Source organism: Pseudorca crassidens, chromosome 11 (genome assembly GCF_039906515.1).
Source record: "Pseudorca crassidens isolate mPseCra1 chromosome 11, mPseCra1.hap1, whole genome shotgun sequence".
NCBI classification, from domain to species: domain Eukaryota; kingdom Metazoa; phylum Chordata; class Mammalia; order Artiodactyla; family Delphinidae; genus Pseudorca; species Pseudorca crassidens.
Genome location: NC_090306.1, coordinates 91576376 through 91597818, shown reverse-complemented (window position 1 = coordinate 91597818; position 21443 = coordinate 91576376). Strand labels below are relative to the sequence as shown.

The window sequence follows — 21443 nt, the reverse complement described above, 5'->3', positions numbered from 1 at the left end:
TTTTTTGCGGTACGCGGGCCTCTCACTGTTGTGGCCTCTCCCGTTGTGGAGCACAGGCTCCGGATGCACAGGCTCAGCGGCCATGGCTCACGGGCCCAGCTGCTCCGCGGCATGTGGAATCCTCCTGGACCGGGGCACGAACCCGTGTCCCCTGCATCGGCAGGTGGACTCTCAACCACTGCGCCACCAGGGAAGCCCCCCCAACCAATATTTTTGAATGAGACTTCCTATAGAGATCATTGGTAAAATTTTCAGTTGTTTGTATCTTTACTTTTAGGCATTTCAAAATGCATATGTTAGTATTGGAATTCATTCTATTTATCTGCTTAGAAAAGAACTATAGCCCCTAAAGCCAAATGTAGGAGTTGTTCCTCTCCCAGTGTTCCCCTGGGAGTATAAGGCATGGGACTTTGCCCTTCCTCTAAGAAAGGAACTTGAGAGTACGAGTGGGGCGCTTATTCTCTAGGTCGTTATCTTAGTCCCGTGGCTTTGTGATCTATATCCCCAGCCTTATATAACTAACCATTCACTCAGCATCTCTGAGTTCTGGATGTCCGCTAGGCAGCTCAAACCTGGTAAGTCCAAACCTCAACTCTTCGTATTAACCCAACAAACTTGATTTTCCCCAGTGTTCACCGGCTCAGAAAATGATACCACCATTCATCCCAGTGGCTCAAGCCAAACACCTTGGAGTCGTCCTCAACTCAGTCTTCCATTCTTTCCTTCATTCAGCTCTTGCCTGGTTGAGACCACCAGCATCTTTTTTATGGACAACTTCAGTAGTGTCGCAGCTGACTTCCCTGCTGCTCTTCTCTCTCCTCATCCATTCCCCAACACAGATATACACACAGGTGCCACACACAGATGCTGTATTCGTCCACAGTGGCCAGAGTGATATATTTAAAACATAAGTCAGATTGTGCACATCTCCAGTCGTGATTCTTCATTGACTAGAAGCCCCTTCACGATGTGGTAGTGGTACTTGACTACGTGTCCCACTCCATCTTTTATTGCTTTTCTCATACTGTTCTATTTTACCCACATTGGGCCTCCCCTTGCTACTACTTCAGCATACTGAACACAGTCTCAGGGCCTTCGCACTGTTCTGCCTCTGCCTAGAAACTTCTCCCTCTGGATATCTCCCTGTCTTCCTCCCTCACTTCATTCAGGTTTCTGCTTAAGTTTGTCATTTCCTCAGAATGGCCTTCCTTGATTATCTCATCTAAAACAGGACTCTGTCACTCTTACCTGGCTTCATTTTTTTTAATAGTATTTATTACTATCTGATATCACATTATATATTTTTAATTTGTTTATGGTGTGAGTCCTCCACTAGAATGTAAGCTCCATGAGGCAGGAACTGAGTTTTCCCTGTCCTGTAGCTCCACAGAATTCTTCTCTGCCACGTCCTGCTGGGAGAAGGTGGTAGAAATGCTAAGGAAACCAGGCTTCAGAACTTTCCACTGCACCCTCACACTCCATCAAGGATTTTAACCCCCTTTTATTTGCTTCACATATTGGACTTTCATTAAGACGTAGGGTTCAGCTGCTCAAAAAAAGAGTTAAAAAATTCCTGCTCTGTGTGATCCCTAAGTTTCTTTTCAGCTCTAAATGTCTAGGCCAAGTTTACTCCATCCTTGACACTACTGACATCTTTAGCCGGATAATTTTTTGTTGTAGGGGCTACCGTAACACCATAGTTAGATACCATTGTGTATTGGTCAATTGGCAAATGTTTTCAAATTTGAGTTTTCCAGTTGGTAAGAATGTGGGGCAACGGGAACTCACAAATGGCTGTTGATGGATGTGTATATCAACACAGCCATGTTGGAAAACAGCGTAGCATTATCTAGTAAAATTGAAGATGTACATATCCTTTGATCCAGCTATGCCTCTCCTGAGTATATGCCGTAGAGCAGCGGTCCCCAGCCTTTTCGGCACCAGGGACAGGTTTCATGGAAGACGGTTTTCCCACGGATGGGGGACGGAGATGGTTCAGGCGGTAATGCGAGCCACGGGGAGCGGCCGATGAAGCTTCTCTTGCTCACCTCTGCTGTGCGGCCCGGTTCCGAACAGGCCGTGGACCCCTGCCCTAGAGGAACTGATGCGTATGCAGATCCACACACCAGTGTAGAAATGTTCATAACAGTCTTGCCTGTGGTGATAAAGAACTGGAAAGCACCAGAATACCCATTAACAACAGACAGAGCCAGTGCCACAGATAAGTTGTGGTATATTTGTAAGTAGCTTACAGCCGTGGAAGGGAGCAAACTACTGATACAGCATCTTGATTGAAATTCAGAAACATCATACTGAGTGAAAGAAGCAAAACACAAGAGAGATACATACAGTACAATCCCTTTTACATAGAGTTCTAAAACAAGCAGAATCAGTCTATGGTGTTTAAACTACAAATGTTTTATGACTCTTCTATATGATACATCTCCTGTTAAAAAAAAAAAAAGTTTGATTCTACTTGGGTAGAGCTTCTCTGACAAAGGTCTGAGGTTGTGCAGAATAAGTGTGTGCCTCAGTTGTCATTTGTAACCCCAAATCAAATGTTTTTTTCTTGTGTTCCTCTTAGAGAACGCCAGATCAAGTGCCCCAAGTGTGATAAGCTGTTCTTGAGAACAAATCACTTAAAGAAACATCTCAATTCACATGAAGGAAAACGGGATTATGTCTGTGAAAAGTGTACAAAGGCTTATCTAACCAAATATCATCTCACCCGACACCTGAAAACCTGCAAAGGGCCCACGTCCAGTTCATCAGCGCAGGAGGAGGAGGAGGAAGACGACTCGGAGGAGGAGGAGCTCGCGGACCCTGTGGGGGCAGAAGGCTGCCGGGTTAGCAGTGCTGTGTATCCCGCGGACGAGGCTCTGTCTACACATAAATGAAAGGAAAAGGAGCCAGCTGTTTCGGATGGAAAATACAAAAGGGGAAAAACACACATGACCAGTTATCCATTACCGTGCTTTTTATATAAAATAATTTCTGATTTCCTTCCAGCCAACAGTCAAAACAGACTAAATGGGAACGGATAAAGCACTTATAGAAGAGTATCCTAATGAAAACACTTTAAGAAAGATTGAGAAAAGAGCATGTATCCTATTTTTAAGTGGCGTATGGGGAGGAAAGTGTCAACTTCTGAGTTTTTTTTTTTTTTTTTTTTTTGCTGTACACGGGCCTCTCACTGTTGTGGCCTCTCCCATTGCGGAGCACAGGTTCCGGATGTGCAGGCTCAGGGGCCATGGCTCATGGACCTAGCTGCTCCACGGCATGTGGGATCCTCCCGGACCGGGGCACGAACCCGTGTCCCCTGCATCGGCAGGTGGACTCCCAACCACTGCGCCAGCAGGGAAGCCCTGAGATTTATTCTTTATTTACATAATTGGGTGATACGTTTATGCCTGAGTCAGAGCTGCTCTCTGCCCAAACAAATCAGATTTATTTTAAATTCTTTCATTATTCCATTTTCCTCCCAAGCCACTGATTTGGTAGCACTCTAAACTTGGTCCCTGCCTTACAGTCGTCCTGATTATGGTTCTGGTGTTTTGTTTTATGCAGACTTGTGACTTAAGCTCATCCCAGAATGGATTGGAATATAACAACGTAAGCTTGTTACTCTTGACTACAGCTAACAAGTTTAAAGCACCACCTACCTTAATCTCTCCTGGCTGCTTGGGAGTTTAGGGTAGGTCTTGCTTCCCAAAATTTCAGCAGGTACCTAGAGGACAGATAAAAAAGGGAGCAGCCAGGCAGTAGGCACTGATGGAGAGAAGAAAAGGAGAGATGCCTGGGCCACTGTCCAAGAAGCTAGCTTTGATTGAAGCTGGGGTAAGAGATCTGGTGGTTGTTCCTTAGAGGTCTTTGTAGGTTTAGACATGTCTCTGTCTCCAGTGAAGCCTCCAGCACCCAGACAAAGGGGATCTGGGGGTGTAGCAAGCCAAGTAATGCCTGCTGCATCGTCTCCTGATAACAAGGACATGTGGACTCAGCTGGCAAAGTGGTACCTTGGCCCAGGGAAGGAAGGAGGGAATGATCCTTCCTATCTGGCTTACCCTATGAAAAGGATCAAGACACCATTAAAATGTTGCCAACTCAGAATGACAGATGACATATTGGTGCATTTGCAAGATTAGGCCTTCCCAGTTGTCTACAATGAAGGACCTCATCAGTTAAGCATGGTGGATGCCAAAGGATTTGGGAAGTGCAGAAGGTTAAATGGTCACCACGTGGGTGTGTTTTCAGGGTCCCAGCTTAATTATCTACCCATCTGATCTTTTCACCTTGTCTCTCATGCATCTTCTGCTTTCAGCAAGAAGCAAACACATCTTGAAGTTGACGGTTGATGGAACATGCTCTCCTGCTCTAAGGCGCGACCTCTGGGCTGGACTAGAGAGAACCTTGGTGGGAAGGTTTTGCTGCTAATGTATTTATGGAATGAATGTATTTCATTCAAATCTGTATTCCTCTAGGAAGGATTAAAATAAAAACTTTTTAAAAAATACGATTCCTCTTGTAATCTCATTTTGTGGACGGAGAGGAATGAGTCTTTTTAGGGAAAATGAGGTACAACTTGAGTTTTTCTTAAGGTCAGAAGTGGAGAAAGTATTTCCTAAGTACTGTAGCTTTGAAATTATATTTTCGCATGCTTCTGCATAACAGTGCTTAAATAAACTATGCTCCCTGTGTTTCCAGCTCTCATCCCTGCCCTCTTCCTTCCTAAGGTGGTGCCTTTACTTTGCTGTCTCCTTGGAGAACTACAGGTCTGCAGTTGAGGGAGTTGGTGAGGTATGGTGGTTAGAGGTGGCTGTCAACACTGGGCCATGAAGGCTTCATCAGGGAGCTCTGGTGGGACTGAGGCAACTCAGATCTCAGCCTTTTGAGCTGGTAAAGGCATCCTGGTGGCAGCGACTCCTGTCCCCAGGAAACCATCGGTGCTAGAACTACAAGCACCTTTCTCCCTTTAACTCTGGCTCACGCTGGGTTAAATTTCTTCATTTCCAGGTGCTAGTTGAAGTGCTGCCCAAGATAGATAAACCTTACATAAAACAGTAAAAGAGGAATTCTGGGAAATAGCTTAGGTGAAAATGTAGCTGTTGTTGCTTGCTTTACAACTGTGTCTTCCATTTTTTTTTTTTTACCTCTTAGACTTAAGTGACACATTATAAGTCATTCTCACAAGATGAGTAAATTAGTAGCTGCCCCTTTGACAAGATTTAACTCTGAGCCTTCCTTGCCCATTGCAGGTGCCCTCATCTGTTGCTGCTGCTGGGATCAGTCTGCTGTTGGGTAAATGGTCACATTCAGAGGCAGGATATTATGAGTGTGGGCTCTGTAGCCCTGCTGAACGTTCTCCAATCTGCGCTTTGCTGCACGATGGTTTGGAAGCTTAGTCAAGTTATGTAACCTCTCTGTGCCTCTTTTTACTTAACTGTAAGCAGAGACTACTAATAAGAGTTCCCATTTCATAGTATTGTTTGATGTTAATTCATGTAAAGGGCTGGCACAGTGCTCAACATACAGTGAGCACTGGCTAATATTCTTTAGTTTTAGGTTATCCTAGCACAGATTTCTATCCTTAAAATATGGTTATTCATGACCCAAGAAGTCCTAGATTTTAGTGAGACAAGTAAAACTGACGTGACTTGAGTTTTCAAGGCCAAAGCCTAGAAACTATTTAGTTTGCAGTCTTCTTGTGGATCAGTATATGTATGTTTGCTGTTTCCTTCCTTAAAAGGCGAGTTTCAATCTTGGATGTGTGCTGAGTTCCTCCGTACGTCAGAGGGCAGAGAGGTGACAGGATCTAGTCTGCTTCAGCCTTTTCAGCCTATTGACCTATATTCACACTTGCTAGTGTGTCTTGAGGAACATAAACGTTGCCAGAGCTATCAGCCCCTTATTAAGTATGTAAACTTGTATTACCTGATCACCAAGCTGCATCTTAGAGTCAGACACTCAAAAACAGCTTCAGGTATATAAATGATATCATCTGTTTTGGGCAGAATTGTGTTCCTTCAAAATTCATGTATTGAAATTCTAACCCCAGTACCTCAGAATGTGAGTGTATTTGGAGATAAGGTCTCCAAAGGAGTGATTAAGCTAAAATGAGGTCCTTAGGGCATACCTTAATCCTGTATGACTGGTCTCCTTATAGAAGAGGAAATTTGAACAGAGACACCCAGGAGGAAGATCATGTGAAGACGCAGGAAGAAGATTGCTATGTGCAAGCCAAGGAGAGAGGCCTCGGAAGAAACAACTCTGCTGACCCCTTGACCTCGGACTTCTGGCCTCCAGAACTGTGAGAAAATTAATTTCTCTTGTTTAAGCACCCCCCACCCCGCCCCCCGTCTGTGGTACTTTGTTGTGACAGCCCTGGCAAACTAAATACTGTCCAACCGAATAGACCATCTTTATGGTGATTGCTTCATAGAGGAGCAGCTTCCAGAGTAGTGATTACAGTTTAACCTCAGTTTTACAAATCGTGAGCAACATAATGGCAGTAACAATCTGTAGTGGTGTGTTTTGCCACTGGCAGATTTCTGGACTGCTGAAAGGATAGAATTGCTCCTCAGCTATGTTTTTGTTCCTTTGCTTTTCTTGCATATACACACTTGACAGTCATGAAGCCCCCAGGCCTATGTCATCCTCAGATAAGGATAACTTTCTTTCAAAAACCATATATTGGCAAAAACAAAAAACAAAACCAAAAAAACCCCAAAACACTTATTGAGTGCTGGCACAAATTAAGGCATTGTAAAGGAACAGAAAAATGGTTAGAACTTAGGCCCTTGTCCTCTGGAAACTCAAAATTTTGCAGAGATCTGAATGCACAGCTGGATCACCTGAGGAAATGAGAAAAGTCAGGTGTCCAGGTCAGCCCCAGGCCTACTGATGAGCCTCCTGGGCTCCCCAGGTGATCCTGAAGCAGTCCACAGGAGTCTTAAACGTTGGAGACCCCACAAGATGCAGATGCAGACACCTATACCCAAGGCAAGCCAGACCATGGCAAGTGTTACAGGTACAAGAAGTAGTAAAGTCTAGGAGCAGGAGTGAAAATGTAATACTAAGAGAAGAATAGTAAGGAAAAGTGGATAAAACAATCCTGGATCTGTGGTGTAGTAAAATAAGGCTGGGGCAATACATTTGAGATAACAGGGCTAAAATTTTTATTTTTATTTATTTATTTTAAAAAATATTTATCTGGTTGCATTGGGTCTTAATTGCGGGCGTGCAGGATCTTCGTTGTGGCATGCGGGCTTCTTTCTGGTTGTGACGCGCGGGCTCTGGAGCACGCAGGCTTAGTTGCCCCGCAGCATGTGGGATTTTAGTTCCCCGACCAGATATCAAACCCACGTCCCCTGCATTGGAAAGCAAAGTCTTAATCACTGGACCGCCAGGGAAGTCCCCAAGGAAGGCGGAATTCTTAACCACTGGACCACCAGGGAAGTCCCAGGGCTAAAAATTTTAGAATGACTAGTTTACCAAATCAATAGCTGCTTTTTGATTATTTTTAATTGCATTGGTAGTGTTTACTTGTGGCAGGCATTGTTCTAAATGTTTTCTAAATAACACATTTAACCTGCACAGTAGACTTGTGATGATCCCTAGTATAAAGAAGAAACAGGTGCAAGAGAGGTTAAGTAACTGACACACAGTTACATGGCTGTTAAGTGCAGTCTGCGCCTAGCCCACCAAGCTTTATTGATTCTTCAGTAGTGGCCTGGCTAAAATTGGGATCTCACCGTGGCATATAGGCAGGCTACAAGTCTTTAAAGGCAGTCACACAGGACATTTAAATTATTCTATTTAGACAAAGCATATTTATATGCACGAGTTAGGGAGCTCGTGGAAAGCACGCTTTGGTTTTTGTCTTCTCCTCTGCTGCAGCAGCCCTCTCCACCCTCCACCCGCTTCGTGCTGCTGCCTACTTGCTGAGGCACAGGCTGGAGCTGGGCTTTGGGGTAGGACAGACATCAAGATCTGTTAATGGCCAGAATGAGGAGAGAAAATCACTTAGGGAGAAGGGTACTAACTTTGGGAAAATTTACTTCTTGACTGATCTATCACTGGTCAGTAGACAACTTCCAGCCCTTCTTAGCTAACATGTTCTATGACATCTGTGACACATTTATTTGCAGATATCGTTTGTAACAGCAGTAGTATATTTTAGTTTAACATTTGTTTAATCCTCGTAGAGCATTATAAAAGTAGATTTTACCCCCATTTTATGGTTATTGAAAATGAAGTTCAGAAAAATAAAGATGTTCCACATTTCATATTCAGTACTTCACTGCCTGGGAGCACTTTTTAAAAAGTACATTTTAAAATGTATGTAAATATTTCTCCTCCAGGGTTCTCTTCCATGTGACTCCACATGCTGCTGTTCTGACACCTCATTTCAGGGTGCATCACACTGCTACCTCTACTAGTTGCATATTTGTGCTGGGGTTGTGAAATGCATTTTTATAAGCAGAGAGCACCATTATGGGCCATTGCTCTTAATTGGTTACAGACAACTGGCACTCAGCTATGAAAAATGAATTAGTCAAAAGCGTGGGAGATGACATAATATCCTGTTAGGGACTTTTTCAAGATGCCTGACCCAGATATGCTGTAGCAAAAAGAAAGTGAGCCAGGCTATTTTGCATCTGAAATTCCCAAATGCAAGTAGTATTTTGAGGCCAAAGAAAAGCAGGATGACCCACTCATTCAGTATATATTTGTTCTCTTTGGGAAAGGAGCATGTTAGACTTTAAGGGGGGTAGAGGAGGGAGATAAAGTGTAGGGGAGGGAGATGAAAAAACAATGGCTTATGACCAGGAAATTCAATCTCAAGCCCAGAAGCATACACACATGCAAAAAAAAAAAAAAAAAGATATATTGAGGATCATAGTCCTTTCTTACAGGGGTGTAGTTAGGATGAAGGTATACATCAGTTTTTAACAGCGGAGACAGAAGAAGCCTAAGTGTCTTCCAGAAAGGAAATGTTGAATAAATTATGGCACATTCATACTGAGCAATACGTTGTTATGAAAAAGGATGCCTGCTTCCCAGACTCCTTTAGAGCTAAGATTCCAAACAAAACCACAGTTTCTCTGATCAGATGCACTTGTGTGAGACTTTGATTCGGAAGTGAGTTATGTGGGGACAGAAGCAGGGCCTGAGGCGTCTATTTAATATGCAGGCTTGGATCTTACCAAGGCTGATGTGGTTTTGGAGCTGGTGGCTGTGTGGATGGAGGCCTTCTGGTGTGGCAGGTCGCTTCCTGATTGTAGAAGCAGCACTGTACCTTGCAAGCTCACTTCTGTGGTATGGGATTGGGAGTCATTCCTAGAATTCAGCCTGGACTCCATTTGAAACCTTTTCAGTGATTCTATGAGCTATCTATACTGCATAATAAATTCTTTTTGCTTAAACTAGCTTGAGGGGATTCTGTTTTCTGAAAATAAGAATGCTAATCAAGTAATTGGTATCCAGAAATATTACAGGAAATAGATCCACAAGGAAATGGAATCTTGCATTAGTTGTCTGACCTCGCTGGGTTTCAAGGCACTGAGGATCCAGCTACTGTTAGAGGATGGGGTACAAAATTGTGCCTGGCCCCCATGGTTGGAACATGAGTTAGATCATCACCTGTGACCACTTGAATTGAAATGTGCCCAAAACAATAAATTCAGTTTCATCTAAATTATGTTTCTCCTTCCCGGTCCAGCATCCTCAGAATCCTTTGGACACATATTCCTCAAGAGTTAGGAAATTCTTGTAATTCTGTTAATATATAAGCTTTCTTTTACAAGGTTTGTCTTTGGAATTATGCAGAATTTGAGGGTTTGTCTTAGTCATAGGTTAGAGGCAGTAGGAGGTAGTAGGACTGGTAAATAAGGGGAATTGGAATTTTATTTTGGTGTGGTCATTACAGGGTATTCAAGAAAGTCAGCGCCATTCTCATTAGATAGTGGAGGAGGAGCTGCTTCTGTTGACTAGGGAAATCTTTGGGGTTTGGGGGTGATTGGAGTTAGTAGAATCCTCTCAAATATTACCATTCTACTTTTCAGTTTTGCACTTCTACCCCCAAATACTGTAATTTTCACTTAAGAAATCTGCTGAAGCTATGAATTCAACCTGTGTTGTAAGTCAGTAACCTGCAGGATCAGACTGCTTCTGGTTTATCCCTGTGTCAGCCTTACGGCTACAAGAGGGAAGATATTCTTTCAGGGCAATCAGGGATAACTCCATGGTTCTCTGACGTAGCTTATGTGTCTGTCAGGCAGTTTGATATGAATATTAAGTGTGTTTCAGTATTCATATTTTCTATTTTTTCTTGTATCGGTTCTGGTAAGTTATGTTTTTCTAGGAAGTTTTCCATCTTAAATGTGTAAATTTAGTCACATAAAGTTCATATCTTATTAATTATTTGTCTCTAGGATCTGTAACAATGTCCCCTTTTTTGTTCCTGTTGTTGATAACTTGTGTGTGTCTTTTGTTATCAGTATTGCTCCTGGGTTTATCAGCTTTCTTAGTATTCTAAAGAACCAGTTTTTTGCTTTGATGATTTTCTGTATTGTATGTCTGTCTCTGTGACATTACTTTCTACTCTTCCTTCTGTCCACATTTTCAGGTTTAAATTGCTATTCTTTTTCTTCTTAAGATGGCTGCTTGAATAACTGATTTTATTTCTTTTCTAATATGCTTTTAAGGCTATAAATCATCTTCTCAATATAGCTTTAGTTACATCCTATTTTTTTATGTTAGACTTTCATTGTTTTTCATTGTTAAAAATACTTTCTAATTTCTGTTGTGCTTTCTCCTTTGACCCATGGATCATTTATAAATGAATGGCTTAATTTCCAAATTTTCAGGAATTTTCTAGTTGATCTTTTCTAATTGATTTCTAGCTTAATTCCATGATGATCAGAGAACACACTGAATAATTTCAGTTCTTTAAAATTTGTTGAACCTTGCTTCAGGGCCCTGCATATGGTCAATTTTGGAAAATGTTCCATATGAAAAGAATGTATGTTCTGCTTTTCTTGGGTACAGTGTTCTATGAATAACAAGTCAACTCGATAATCATGTTAACTAGGCCTCATACTGAATTTTTTGTCTGCTTGTTGTATCAGTTACTGAGAAAGGTATATTAAACATCTTCAGTCTGATTGTAGATTTGTCTGTTTCTCCTTTTAGTCGTCCTTTTTGCTTTATGTATTTTGGAGCTATGTTTCTGGATGTTTAAAAATTTAGAAATGTATTTTTGTGTTGGATTGATCCTTTTATCATTGTAAAAAGGACACTGCTTTTATAATGTCTTTCCTTGAAGTCTATTTTGGTATTAAAATAGCTGCATCACATTAATCTTGATATTTGCATAGTGTGTATTTTTCCACTTTTTGAGGACTTTTGACTCTTCTGTATCCTTATGTTTAAGTGTGGCTCTTGTAAGTGGCATACAGTTACTTTTTTTTTTACATATTTGGATAATCTGCCCTTAATTACTTAGATCATTTATATATATTATACTTATGGATATATTTGGGTTTAAATCTTCCATCTTACAATTTGTTTTCTATTTATTCCATTCTGTATTCCTTTTTCTCTCCTTTTGGATTAATCAAGTATTTATTATTCATTCCTCCTCCCCCCTTTTGGCTCTGTATGTTCTTTATTCTCTTAGTAGTTAGCCTAGAAATTACAACACGCATCTTTAACTTATTAGAGTGTAATATCAATTAGTACTTTTATTGCTTTTAAAAGAATGTTGGTATTGTAGAATACCTGACTCTACTCGTCTCTTTCCAGCCTTTTATATTGTTGTCAGGCATTTTAATTTTACAGACGTCTTACATTCTACACAAGATTATTATTGTTGTTTTACAAAATAATATTTATTTAAATTTACCTGTATTGATCATTATTCTTTCTTGTATTTCCATGTTCCCATCTGAGATCATTTTTCATTTTTAAGTTTAATGTAGGTCTAAAGATAATGAATTTTCCCAGTTTTAAGACATTCTGTCTTAAAATGTCTTTATCTTTTTACAAAACAGCTTTATTGAGGGTAATTTACTTACCATAAAATACATCCATTTAAAATGTACAATTTAATGGTTTCTAGTATGTTCAGAGGTGTGCAACCATTGCCACAATCCAATTTTAAAATATTTCCATCACCCCAGAAAGATCCATTGTGTCCATTTGCACTCATTCCCATTCTCACCCCTAGTCCCAGGAAATTATTATTCCACTGACTCTATGGATTTGCCTTTTCTGATAATGTAAATGCAATTCATTCAATATGTGGTCGACCCGTTGTGTCTGGCTTCTTTCATTTAGTGTGTTTTAAAGGCCCACTCGTGTTGCAGCATGTGTCAGTAGTTCATTCTTGTTTATCGCAGAATTCTATTGTATGGATACACCACATCTTGTCTGTTCATTCACCAGTTGATAGACATTTGGATTATTTCCACTTTTTGGCTATTATGAATAATGCTGCTGAACATTTGCATACAAGTCTTTGTGTGGATATATTTTTATTTCTCTTGTGTATATACCTAGGAGGTTTGCATGGTAAATTTATGTTTAACTTTTTAAGAAACTGCCAAACTGTTTCCCAAAGTGGCTGCATCACTTTACATTCCTACTAGTTATATAGAAAGGTTTCAGCTTCTCCATATCCTCACCAACACTTGTATTTTTAATTATAGCCTTTCTAGTGGGTATGAAGAGGTATCTTACTGTGTTTTCCCTTCTGGCCAGTGATGCTGAGCATTTTTCCGCAAGTGCTTATTGGCTTGATGGCTTTCATCAGTTTGGGAAAAATTCTCAGCTATCTCTTTGAATATCACTCTCTCTCATTCCATTCTCAGATTCCAATTACATGTAGTTTAGACTTTTGTACCATGTCCAATATGTATCTTATGATTTTTTAAAAATACTTTTTTCTCTTTGTACTTAGCCTGGATATTTACTGTTGACCTACCCTCAAGTTCACTAATCCTTCCTCACCTGTGTCTAATTTTTCATTAATCCCATACATAAAATTCCCTATTTAATATATCAGTTCTAGAATTCTCATTTAATTCTTTACAGATTTCAGTTTTCTGGTGACATAGTCAATCTTGTTTTCTCTTTTCTTGGATGTATCAATCTTGGCTGTTTCAAAGTCCATGTCCAGTAGAAGTCAATTGTGTGAATTCCTTTCAGGTCCATTTCTCTTTTGGTCCTATTTCCTAGTATGCTTGTTAACTTTTTTTTGGCCACGCTGAGCGGCATGCGGGATGTTAGTTCCCCAACCAGGGATCAAACCTGTGCCCCCTGCAGTGGAAGCACGGAGACTTAACCACTGGACCGCCAGGGAAGTCCCTATGCTTGGTAATTTTTGATGGGATGCTAGAGATTGTATATGGAAAAACTGGAAGCTGTGGATGAAATTATCCTCTTCCAGAGAGGATTCACCATATTCTCTAGCAAACAACTAGAGCAGGAACATCTCAATCCAGTCAAGAACTGATCTTATTCAAGGCTGGGCTTCTGATTTTATAAAGCTGGCTCTGTGTCTGGTTCACCTCAACTTCTAGTCTAGGGGTCACAATAAGAGCCTGAAGTGTTTGGAAACCTCCCTCCTTGAGGTCCTTAAGTTCAATTTTTGTTTTTTTTTTTAGCATTGTGAGACTGCTGAATGCTCTGCTGTACTTTTCACCTACATTTTTTTCCCTTTTAGTTTCTCACCTCATACAACATAAAAATTAGTAAATGCCTGAGAAGAAAACCAGCCTAGGTTGCTTCTCTACAGGTCTCTTTTCCCAGGATCTTTGCCCCTCAAGTCTCGGGTGCCTTAGAAACTCTCCAGTGACTTCAAATAGATGTTGCATGCATTCTGTTCAGCCTTTCTTGTTTTCAGTGGAAGAGCATAACAAACTAATTTGTCATAGCTAGAAATGGAAACATAGAGTTATTTTTGAACCCACATTCTGGATGTTTGCTCTGACATTATGTTTTTTTGTTTTATTACTTTACTTGTCTTGAAAAGACCAGGAAAAAAAAAGTATGTACTACCTTTAAGATGTCATGTTTATAACATGAGCTTTAAGATGTAATGAACTTTACAACGTACAGTTGGGGTTGTCCTGAACAGTTAAGGCCTGATCATTACCCCTGTGTAATGCGTCCCCCCAGCAAAATAAGTTGATTCTGCTTTTAAAATAATTGGTCTCAGTGAATTTGAATTCTGATATATAATTAGCTGGAGGCTACCTATATCTAGGTTTTGTTTTTTTTTAAGTTAGTATTGATTTTTCACTTTGACAGACAGGATCAACCCCATAGCATTTCCACGTACTACCTAATGAAAACACCAATCACCAACAAACCACCAATGATGAAAATAATGCTACATCTCGTTTTCCCACTTTCCTTTCCAGATAGGCACTCTCTCTAGGCCACTAATCTCTGGGCTCAGATCTATCCACACTTAAGAGTGGTAAATCCCTATGGTAGGAAACAATTGGAATTTTTTTCTCAGTCCACATGGCACAATTGAGCTTCCTTTTAAATCTACAATCCTGACTTGTATTTGAATCCCCATGTTCCCCAGTCTCCTGGGTTTGACTGCCTCTGTTGCCTGTCTGCTCAGATGTCTCACCCACTGCCTGTGCTGGCTTTTGGCAGCAACTGCAAGCCTAGGCCAGTTCTTTGATCCCAGGTGTCCAGATCTACTCTAAGGAATAGCTTCAGAGGCACATTCTCTTGGCTCTGAATGCACCTCCTTGCCTAGCATTCATCAGACCTAGTACTTTCCAAGTTGGAAATAGGAATGTCACCCTTATTTTACCATTTAAAATTTTTATAAGTATTAACAAATTATTGACTGGCGGATTTTTGCAGAAACTAATGCTTGTGGCTGTAATACATCTCCAGTCAAAAATGTGTTAAATATGAATTCTTATATTAATATGTATAATAATGAGTTATATATATATTTAGGCAGTGCCATATGTCTATATAAAACAGTGAAATTTCTTTTCTTTTTTTTTTTTTTTGGCTGCGTTGGGTCGTTGCTCCACGTGGGCTTTCTCTAGTTGTGGCGAGTGGGGGCTGCTCTTCCTTGAGGGGCTTCTCACTGCGGTGGCTTCTCTAGTTGCGGAGCACCGGCTTTAGGTGCATGGGCTTCAGTAGTGGCATGCAGGCTCAGTAGTTGTGGCTCGCGGGCTCTAGAGCGCAGTTGTGGCGCATGGGCTTAGTTGCTGCGCGGCATGTGGGATCTTCCCAGACCAGGGCTCGAACCTGTGTCCCCTGCATTGGCAGGTGGATTCTTAACCGCTGTGCCACCAGGGAAGCCCTCTTTACTTTTTATACCTAACTTTTCCTGAGAAGTCCAGGAAAGATGCATTTTTTATAGCTATTCTTTACAGGAGAATACAAAATTTGAGAGAAAATTAACTATTGAGTTTAAACCTATTAGAAGTCTGCCTCTAGCTATCACTAGTCTGGGGCTGGTTTTGATACTGAATTAAAAGCCAAATCAAAACAAAGAAAACCAAAATAGTTACTCCGTCCTTCAGCCTGTTGTCCTTTCTAGAGAGATTTTGGTGAACCCAAGTTGCTGTACCTTTATACCAGTGTCTGACTTGGAGTGATATTCTGCAGGATTCACACTGAAATGACTGAAGTCATATTCATGAATTAAACAGGAAATATTAATGGTTCATGAACTGATAGCTCTTTTATTCTACCAAGTTAGGATTGGGTCTCATAAATCAAACTAATTTTTACTGCTTGCTAAAATTCACTTTTAATAGGAAGAAAATCTGTAATTAGAATTGTCCCATTAGGTGGAAAGCAAAGACTTTTCTTATTCACACTGAATCTCCCCATGCCTGAACGGCACTAGATACAGAATAGGCATTCAGTATTTGAAAATGAAAGAAGAGTCTCCCTTTTATCTCTCTCACTTTTTAATGCCCATTTATGTATTGTCTGTGGCTACTTTTGTGCTACAACTGCGTTGAGTGTTGTGACAGACGCAGCTAGCTAACTATCCAGAATGTTTACTATCTGGCTGTTTTTTGGAAAACTCACCAACCCCCATTTTAGGTTATAGTGATCAGGGAACACCTTACGGTTCTTGAAGGACATTTTTGCTAGGTATAGAATTCAAGTTTGGCTACTATCTTCTTTCAGCACTTTCTATTGTTTTTTTGTTTTCAGTTATGTTTTTTTGTTTATCTGATTATTTTTATGCCCTGATTATTCGTATCAAAAATTATAATAAAAACGTGTTGACCAATACTTTCCAGGCACTTTCATTTAGATTCAATTTCTCTTTGTCACAGAATTATTTATCTTTTGTGTATTTTAATATTTGCCTCTTCATTTATTCTAGTGTGGGCCTCCTGACAGGAAGTTCTCTGGGTTTTTTAATAACTTTCACTTTTGTTCTTGAAGAATCATTTTGTAGGTGTAGAATTCAAATATGGCTGCTATTTACTTTCAGTACCTGGACTATATACTTCTGTTATCCTCCAGCTTCCATTATTTTTGTTACAAATTCATCTGTAAGGTGAGTTGTTGCTCCTTTAAATTCTCCTCCCTGCCTCACTATGGTTGTGCCTTAGCCTTTGCTATAGTTTTCAGCACTTTACCATAATGTGCTTAGATACGGTTTTTTTGGGTATATTCTGCATGGGTTACTGGTGCCTTCAAATCTGTCATTTGATAAATCATTAATTTGGTGTCATTATTCTTGGAAAGCTTTTAGCCAATAATTTTGCATATATTGCTTCTGTCCCATTTTTCTCCTTTTTCTCCTCTACTTCTAGAGAATCTCTTCTCAGTTACATCTAATCTGTTGTTAAGGCCATTTATGGAGATTTTCATTTCTATTATTATGTCTTTCAGTTCTAGGTTCTATATTTTAAATATAATTTCTAGTTCTTGGCCAAGATTCTCCATTTTTAAGTTTCCTTGACCATATTAAAGATAGTTATTGCAAAATCTGTTTCCAATAACTCCTTTATTTGGATCTCCTGTGTGTTTCTTTCTATTGTCTTTTTTTTTTCCAGTTTTCAATTATGTTTTGTTTCCTTCTGTACCTGGTTATTTTTATGCCCTGATTATTACATATCAAAGTATAATAAAAATGTGTGGCCCCATATGATGCTGTCTTCCTCTGTCTTCCAAATGATTTGTCATTTTGGTAGGCAGGTAAGGGTATTAGCAATCCTGGATTACATTAATGAATTATAATTCAGATGATTCAAAACTGGCCTTCAGTCTGTTTGTGGGAGGAACAGTTTCTGGTTAGTCATTACTTCTAGATCAACTCAAAGCCTTGGGAGGTTATTCAAGCTCCACCTACCTACTTGATGCCTCTCAATACCAGTTGTTTCCCACTAGCACTTCACTGTTAATAAAGAAAAAAAAATCTATGCTTGGCTTTTCAGGCCTTTAGCTACCTTTCTGTAATCCGCGCATGTTCCTCGAGAAAAAAAACAGTCCCCAAATTGGGTACAACTTTGTTTGTTTTCTCCTGTTGCTGCAATATTTCAATGACTTAGTTCCTTGGGATTTTCTATGATCTGTATTTCTTAGTCTGGCATTTGTGGAAATAGATGTTGAACTGTGTAGTGGATGCTGGGATGAACCACCCAGAATCCCTTTCACAAATAACAAGCTCTTTCCAGAGGTGCTGGCCTATGACTGCTCACAGCTGAATTCTTCTCTGGAGATGGCTCTCAGCTTATGGCAGTTGCCTTGCCCAGGGAGACAATGCCTGCTCATTCCTGCACGCAGTCTAAACCAAACGACTGGTTGGTGTACAGGTAAATGCTCAGTGACAGTGCCTCAGTTTAGGACTTCTGTGGAGGGTCATTTCAGCTTTAGGGTTAGAGATCTGAATGGGACATCTGTGGAAAGTTCCTATCAGTTCAGCTTATCCCTTCACATAATTCTGCATCCCTCTTTCCTTACAGGTCTTGTTTCAGAGAGTACTCCCAATTAACCTACCACAGAGTTCTAGGAAACCATATTTATGAGTCACTACTTTGCTTTTAATATAGTCATAGCATTTCTTTTTGTTATATTTAACTCGTATAACAAAGGAGGAGAGGAGTTAGGAGAAATAGAACATTTGGTAGAAGTGATATACTTTGGCTATGGCAGAGGCAATTAAGATATATTTTGTCTTTGTCTTTTGCCTGAGGGGGCACATCTTTACTGTTTTACATTCTCTCCTTTTTTTTTTTCTTTTCTTTTTTTTTTTTTTTTTTTGCAGTACACGGGCCTCTCACTGTTGTGGCCTCTCCTGTTGCGGAGCACAGGCTCCGGACACATAGGCCCAGCGGCCATGGCTCACCGGCCCAGCCGCTCCGCGGCATGTGGGATCCTCCTGGACCGGGGTATGAACCTGTGTCCCCTGCATCGGCAGGCGGACTCTCAACCACTGCGCCACCAGGGAAGCCCCCATTCTCTCCTTTTTTAAAAAAATAGAGATATAACTGACATATAACATTAGTTTCAGGTGTACAACATAATGATTAGATTTTGTATATATTGTGAAATGATTACAATAAATCTAGTTAACATCACTCCACACAAATTTTTGTGATGAGAACTTTAAAAATTTACTCTTAGCAACTTTCAAATACATAATTCAGTATTATTAACTATAGTCACCATGCTATACATTACATCCCCAGGACTTAATTTTATAGTTGGAAGTTTATACCTTTTGACCCCCTTTACCCATTTCACCCACTCTCCCCACCTCTGGCAACCACCAGTCTGTTCTCTATAGCTATGAGCTTGGGTGGTAGTGGGGATTTTGTTTTGGATTCCACACAGAAGTGAGATCATACAGTTCAATATTTGTCTTTCTCTGACTTACTTAGCATAATGCCCTCAAGGTATATCCATGCTGTCACAAGTGGCAAGATTTCCTTCTTTTTTATGACTCATTGTGTGTGTGTACCACATTTTAAAAAATTTATTTTTATTTGTTGCTGTTGGGTCTTCAATGCTGTGCACAGGGTTTCTCTAGTTGCGGCAAGTGGGTGCTACTCTTCGTTGTGGTGCACGGGCTTAGTTGCTCCGCTGCATGTGGGATCTTCCCGTACCAGGGATTGAACCCGTGTCCCCTGCACTGGCAGGTGGATTTTTTTTTTTTTTTTTTTGCGGCACGCGGGCCTCTCACCACTGTGGCCTCTCCTGTCGCGGAGCACAGGCTCTGGACGCGCAGGCCCAGCAGCCATGGCTCACGGGCCCAGGTGCCCCGCAGCATGCAGGATCCTCCCAGACCAGGGCACAAACCCATGTCCCCTGCATCGGCAGGCAGACTCTCAACCACTGCACCACCAGGGAAACCCGGCAGGTGGATTCTTAACCACTGCACCACCAGGTAAGTCCCCACATTTTCTTTATTCATCCATTGACAGACACTTGGGTTGTTTCCATGTCTTAGCTATTTAAGTAATGCTGCAGTGAACACTGGTGGTTCATGTATCTGTTTTAGTGTTTTCATTTCCTTCAAATGAATACCTAGAAGTAGAATTGCTGGATCATGTTAGTGCTATTTTTAATTTTTTGAGGAACCTCCATACATTTTCCATAGTAGCTGCACCAATTTACACTCCCACTAACAGTGCACAAGGGTTCCCTTCTTTTCAGATCTTTGCCAACATATTTCTTGTGTCTTTGATTAATAGCCATTCCAGCAGGTGAGGTGACATCTGATGTAGTTTTGACTTGCATTTACCTGATGATTAGTAATGTTCATTACCTTTTCATGTACCTGTGGCTTCTGTATGTCTTCTTTGGAAAAATGTCTTTTCATATCCTCTATCCATATTTAAACTGGGTGATTTCTGCTGTTGAGTTATATGAGTTCTTTATACATTTTGGATCTTAACCCCTTATCAGATATATAATTTGCAAATATTTGCTCCCATTCTGTAGATTGCCTCTTCATTTCATTTTGTTGGTTTCTTTTGCTGTGTAGGTGCTTTTTAGTTTGATGTAGCCCCACTTGTTTTTTACTTTTGTTCCCATTGCTTTTTGTCAGATCCAAAAAAATTATTGCTAAGACCAATGTCAAGGAAATTACTGTGTATGTTTTCTTCTAAGAGTTTTATGGTCTCAGGTCTACTAGTCAAAGTCTTTAATCTACTTTGAGTTAATTTTTGTGTATGGTGTGAGATAGTGGTCATTTCCCAACACCATTTATTGAAGAGAGACTGCCCTTTTCCCATTGTATGTTCTTGGTCCTGTGTTGTAAATTAACCATATGTGTGGGTTTATTTCCAGGCTGTTTATTCCATTGATCTGTATCTGTTTTTATGCCAGCATCATACTGTTTTGATTACTATAGCTTTGTAATATAGTTTGAAATCAAGAAGCATATGCTTTTAGCTTTGTTCTTTCTCAAGATTTCTTTGGCTATTCAGGATCTTTTGTGGTTCCCCACAAATTATAGGATTATTTATTTAACTTTTGTGAAAAATGCCATTTGAATTTTAACAGGGGTTGCATTGAAGATGCAGATTGCTTTGGTTAGTTCCTGCATTTCAATAGTATTCTTCTCCTTCACAAGCACTGAATATCTTTCCACTTATTTGTCTTCAGTTTCTCTCATCAGTGTCTTAGTTTGCAATGTATAGGTCTTTCACCTCCTCATTAAATTTATTCCTAGGTAGTTTATTCTTTTTGATGCAATTGTAAATGGCATTGCTCTTTTCTTTTTCTGATAGCTGGTTATTGGCGTATAGAAATGCAACAGATTTCTGTGTATTGATTTTGTATCCTGCAACTTTACTGAATTTATTCTAATTTTTTTAATAGAGTCTTTAGAGTTTTCTATACATACTATGTCATCCACAAACAGTGACAATTTTACTGCTTTCTGATTTGGATTTTTATTTTTCCTAATTGCCCTGGCTAGGGCTTCCAATACTACGTTGAATAAAAGTGGTGAGTGGCAGCATCCTTGTCTTGTTCCTGATCTTAGACGAAAAGCTTTCAGCTTTTCACCACTGAATATGTTAGCTGTGGGCTTGTCATATATGTCCTTTATTATGTTGAGGTACATTCCCTCTATACCCACCTTGCTTTTACCATAAATTGATGCTGAATTTGTCAAATGTGATTTTTTTTGCATCTATTGGATGATCCTATGAGTTTTATCCTTTTTTTTTTGGTTAATGTGGTGTATCATATTAATTGATTTGCAGATGTTGAACCATTCTTACATCCTTGGGGTAAATCTGACTCAGTCATGGTGTATGATCCTTTTAATGTATTGTTGAATCCAGTTTGCTAATATTGATATTTTGTGGATTTTCACATCTATTTTTATCAGGGATATTGGCCTTTAATTTTCTTTTCTTGGGGCATCCTTGTCTGGTTTTGGTATCAGGGTAATGCTGGCCTTCTAAAATGAGTTTGGAAGT

The 21443-nt window shown here is 40.1% G+C and overlaps 1 protein-coding gene across 5 annotated transcripts in view; it reads left to right on the top strand.

The window, feature by feature from the left end:
• PRDM4 (PR/SET domain 4) overlaps positions 1–21443 on the top strand; it is a 43991-nt gene that overhangs the window by 20004 nt on the left and 2544 nt on the right. For 2 of the 5 annotated variants that reach the window (XM_067697860.1, XM_067697861.1), the window contains exons 12-13: positions 5253–5295; positions 6161–6304. In XM_067697860.1, coding sequence (XP_067553961.1) covers positions 5253–5295; positions 6161–6271 — 154 coding nt within the window. In that variant the 3' untranslated portion in view covers positions 6272–6304. Of the gene's footprint in view, positions 1–2584; positions 5224–5252; positions 6305–21443 lie in introns of those variants that run through there. The other 3 variants (XM_067697859.1, XM_067697858.1, XM_067697862.1) reach the window with 3 other exon arrangements.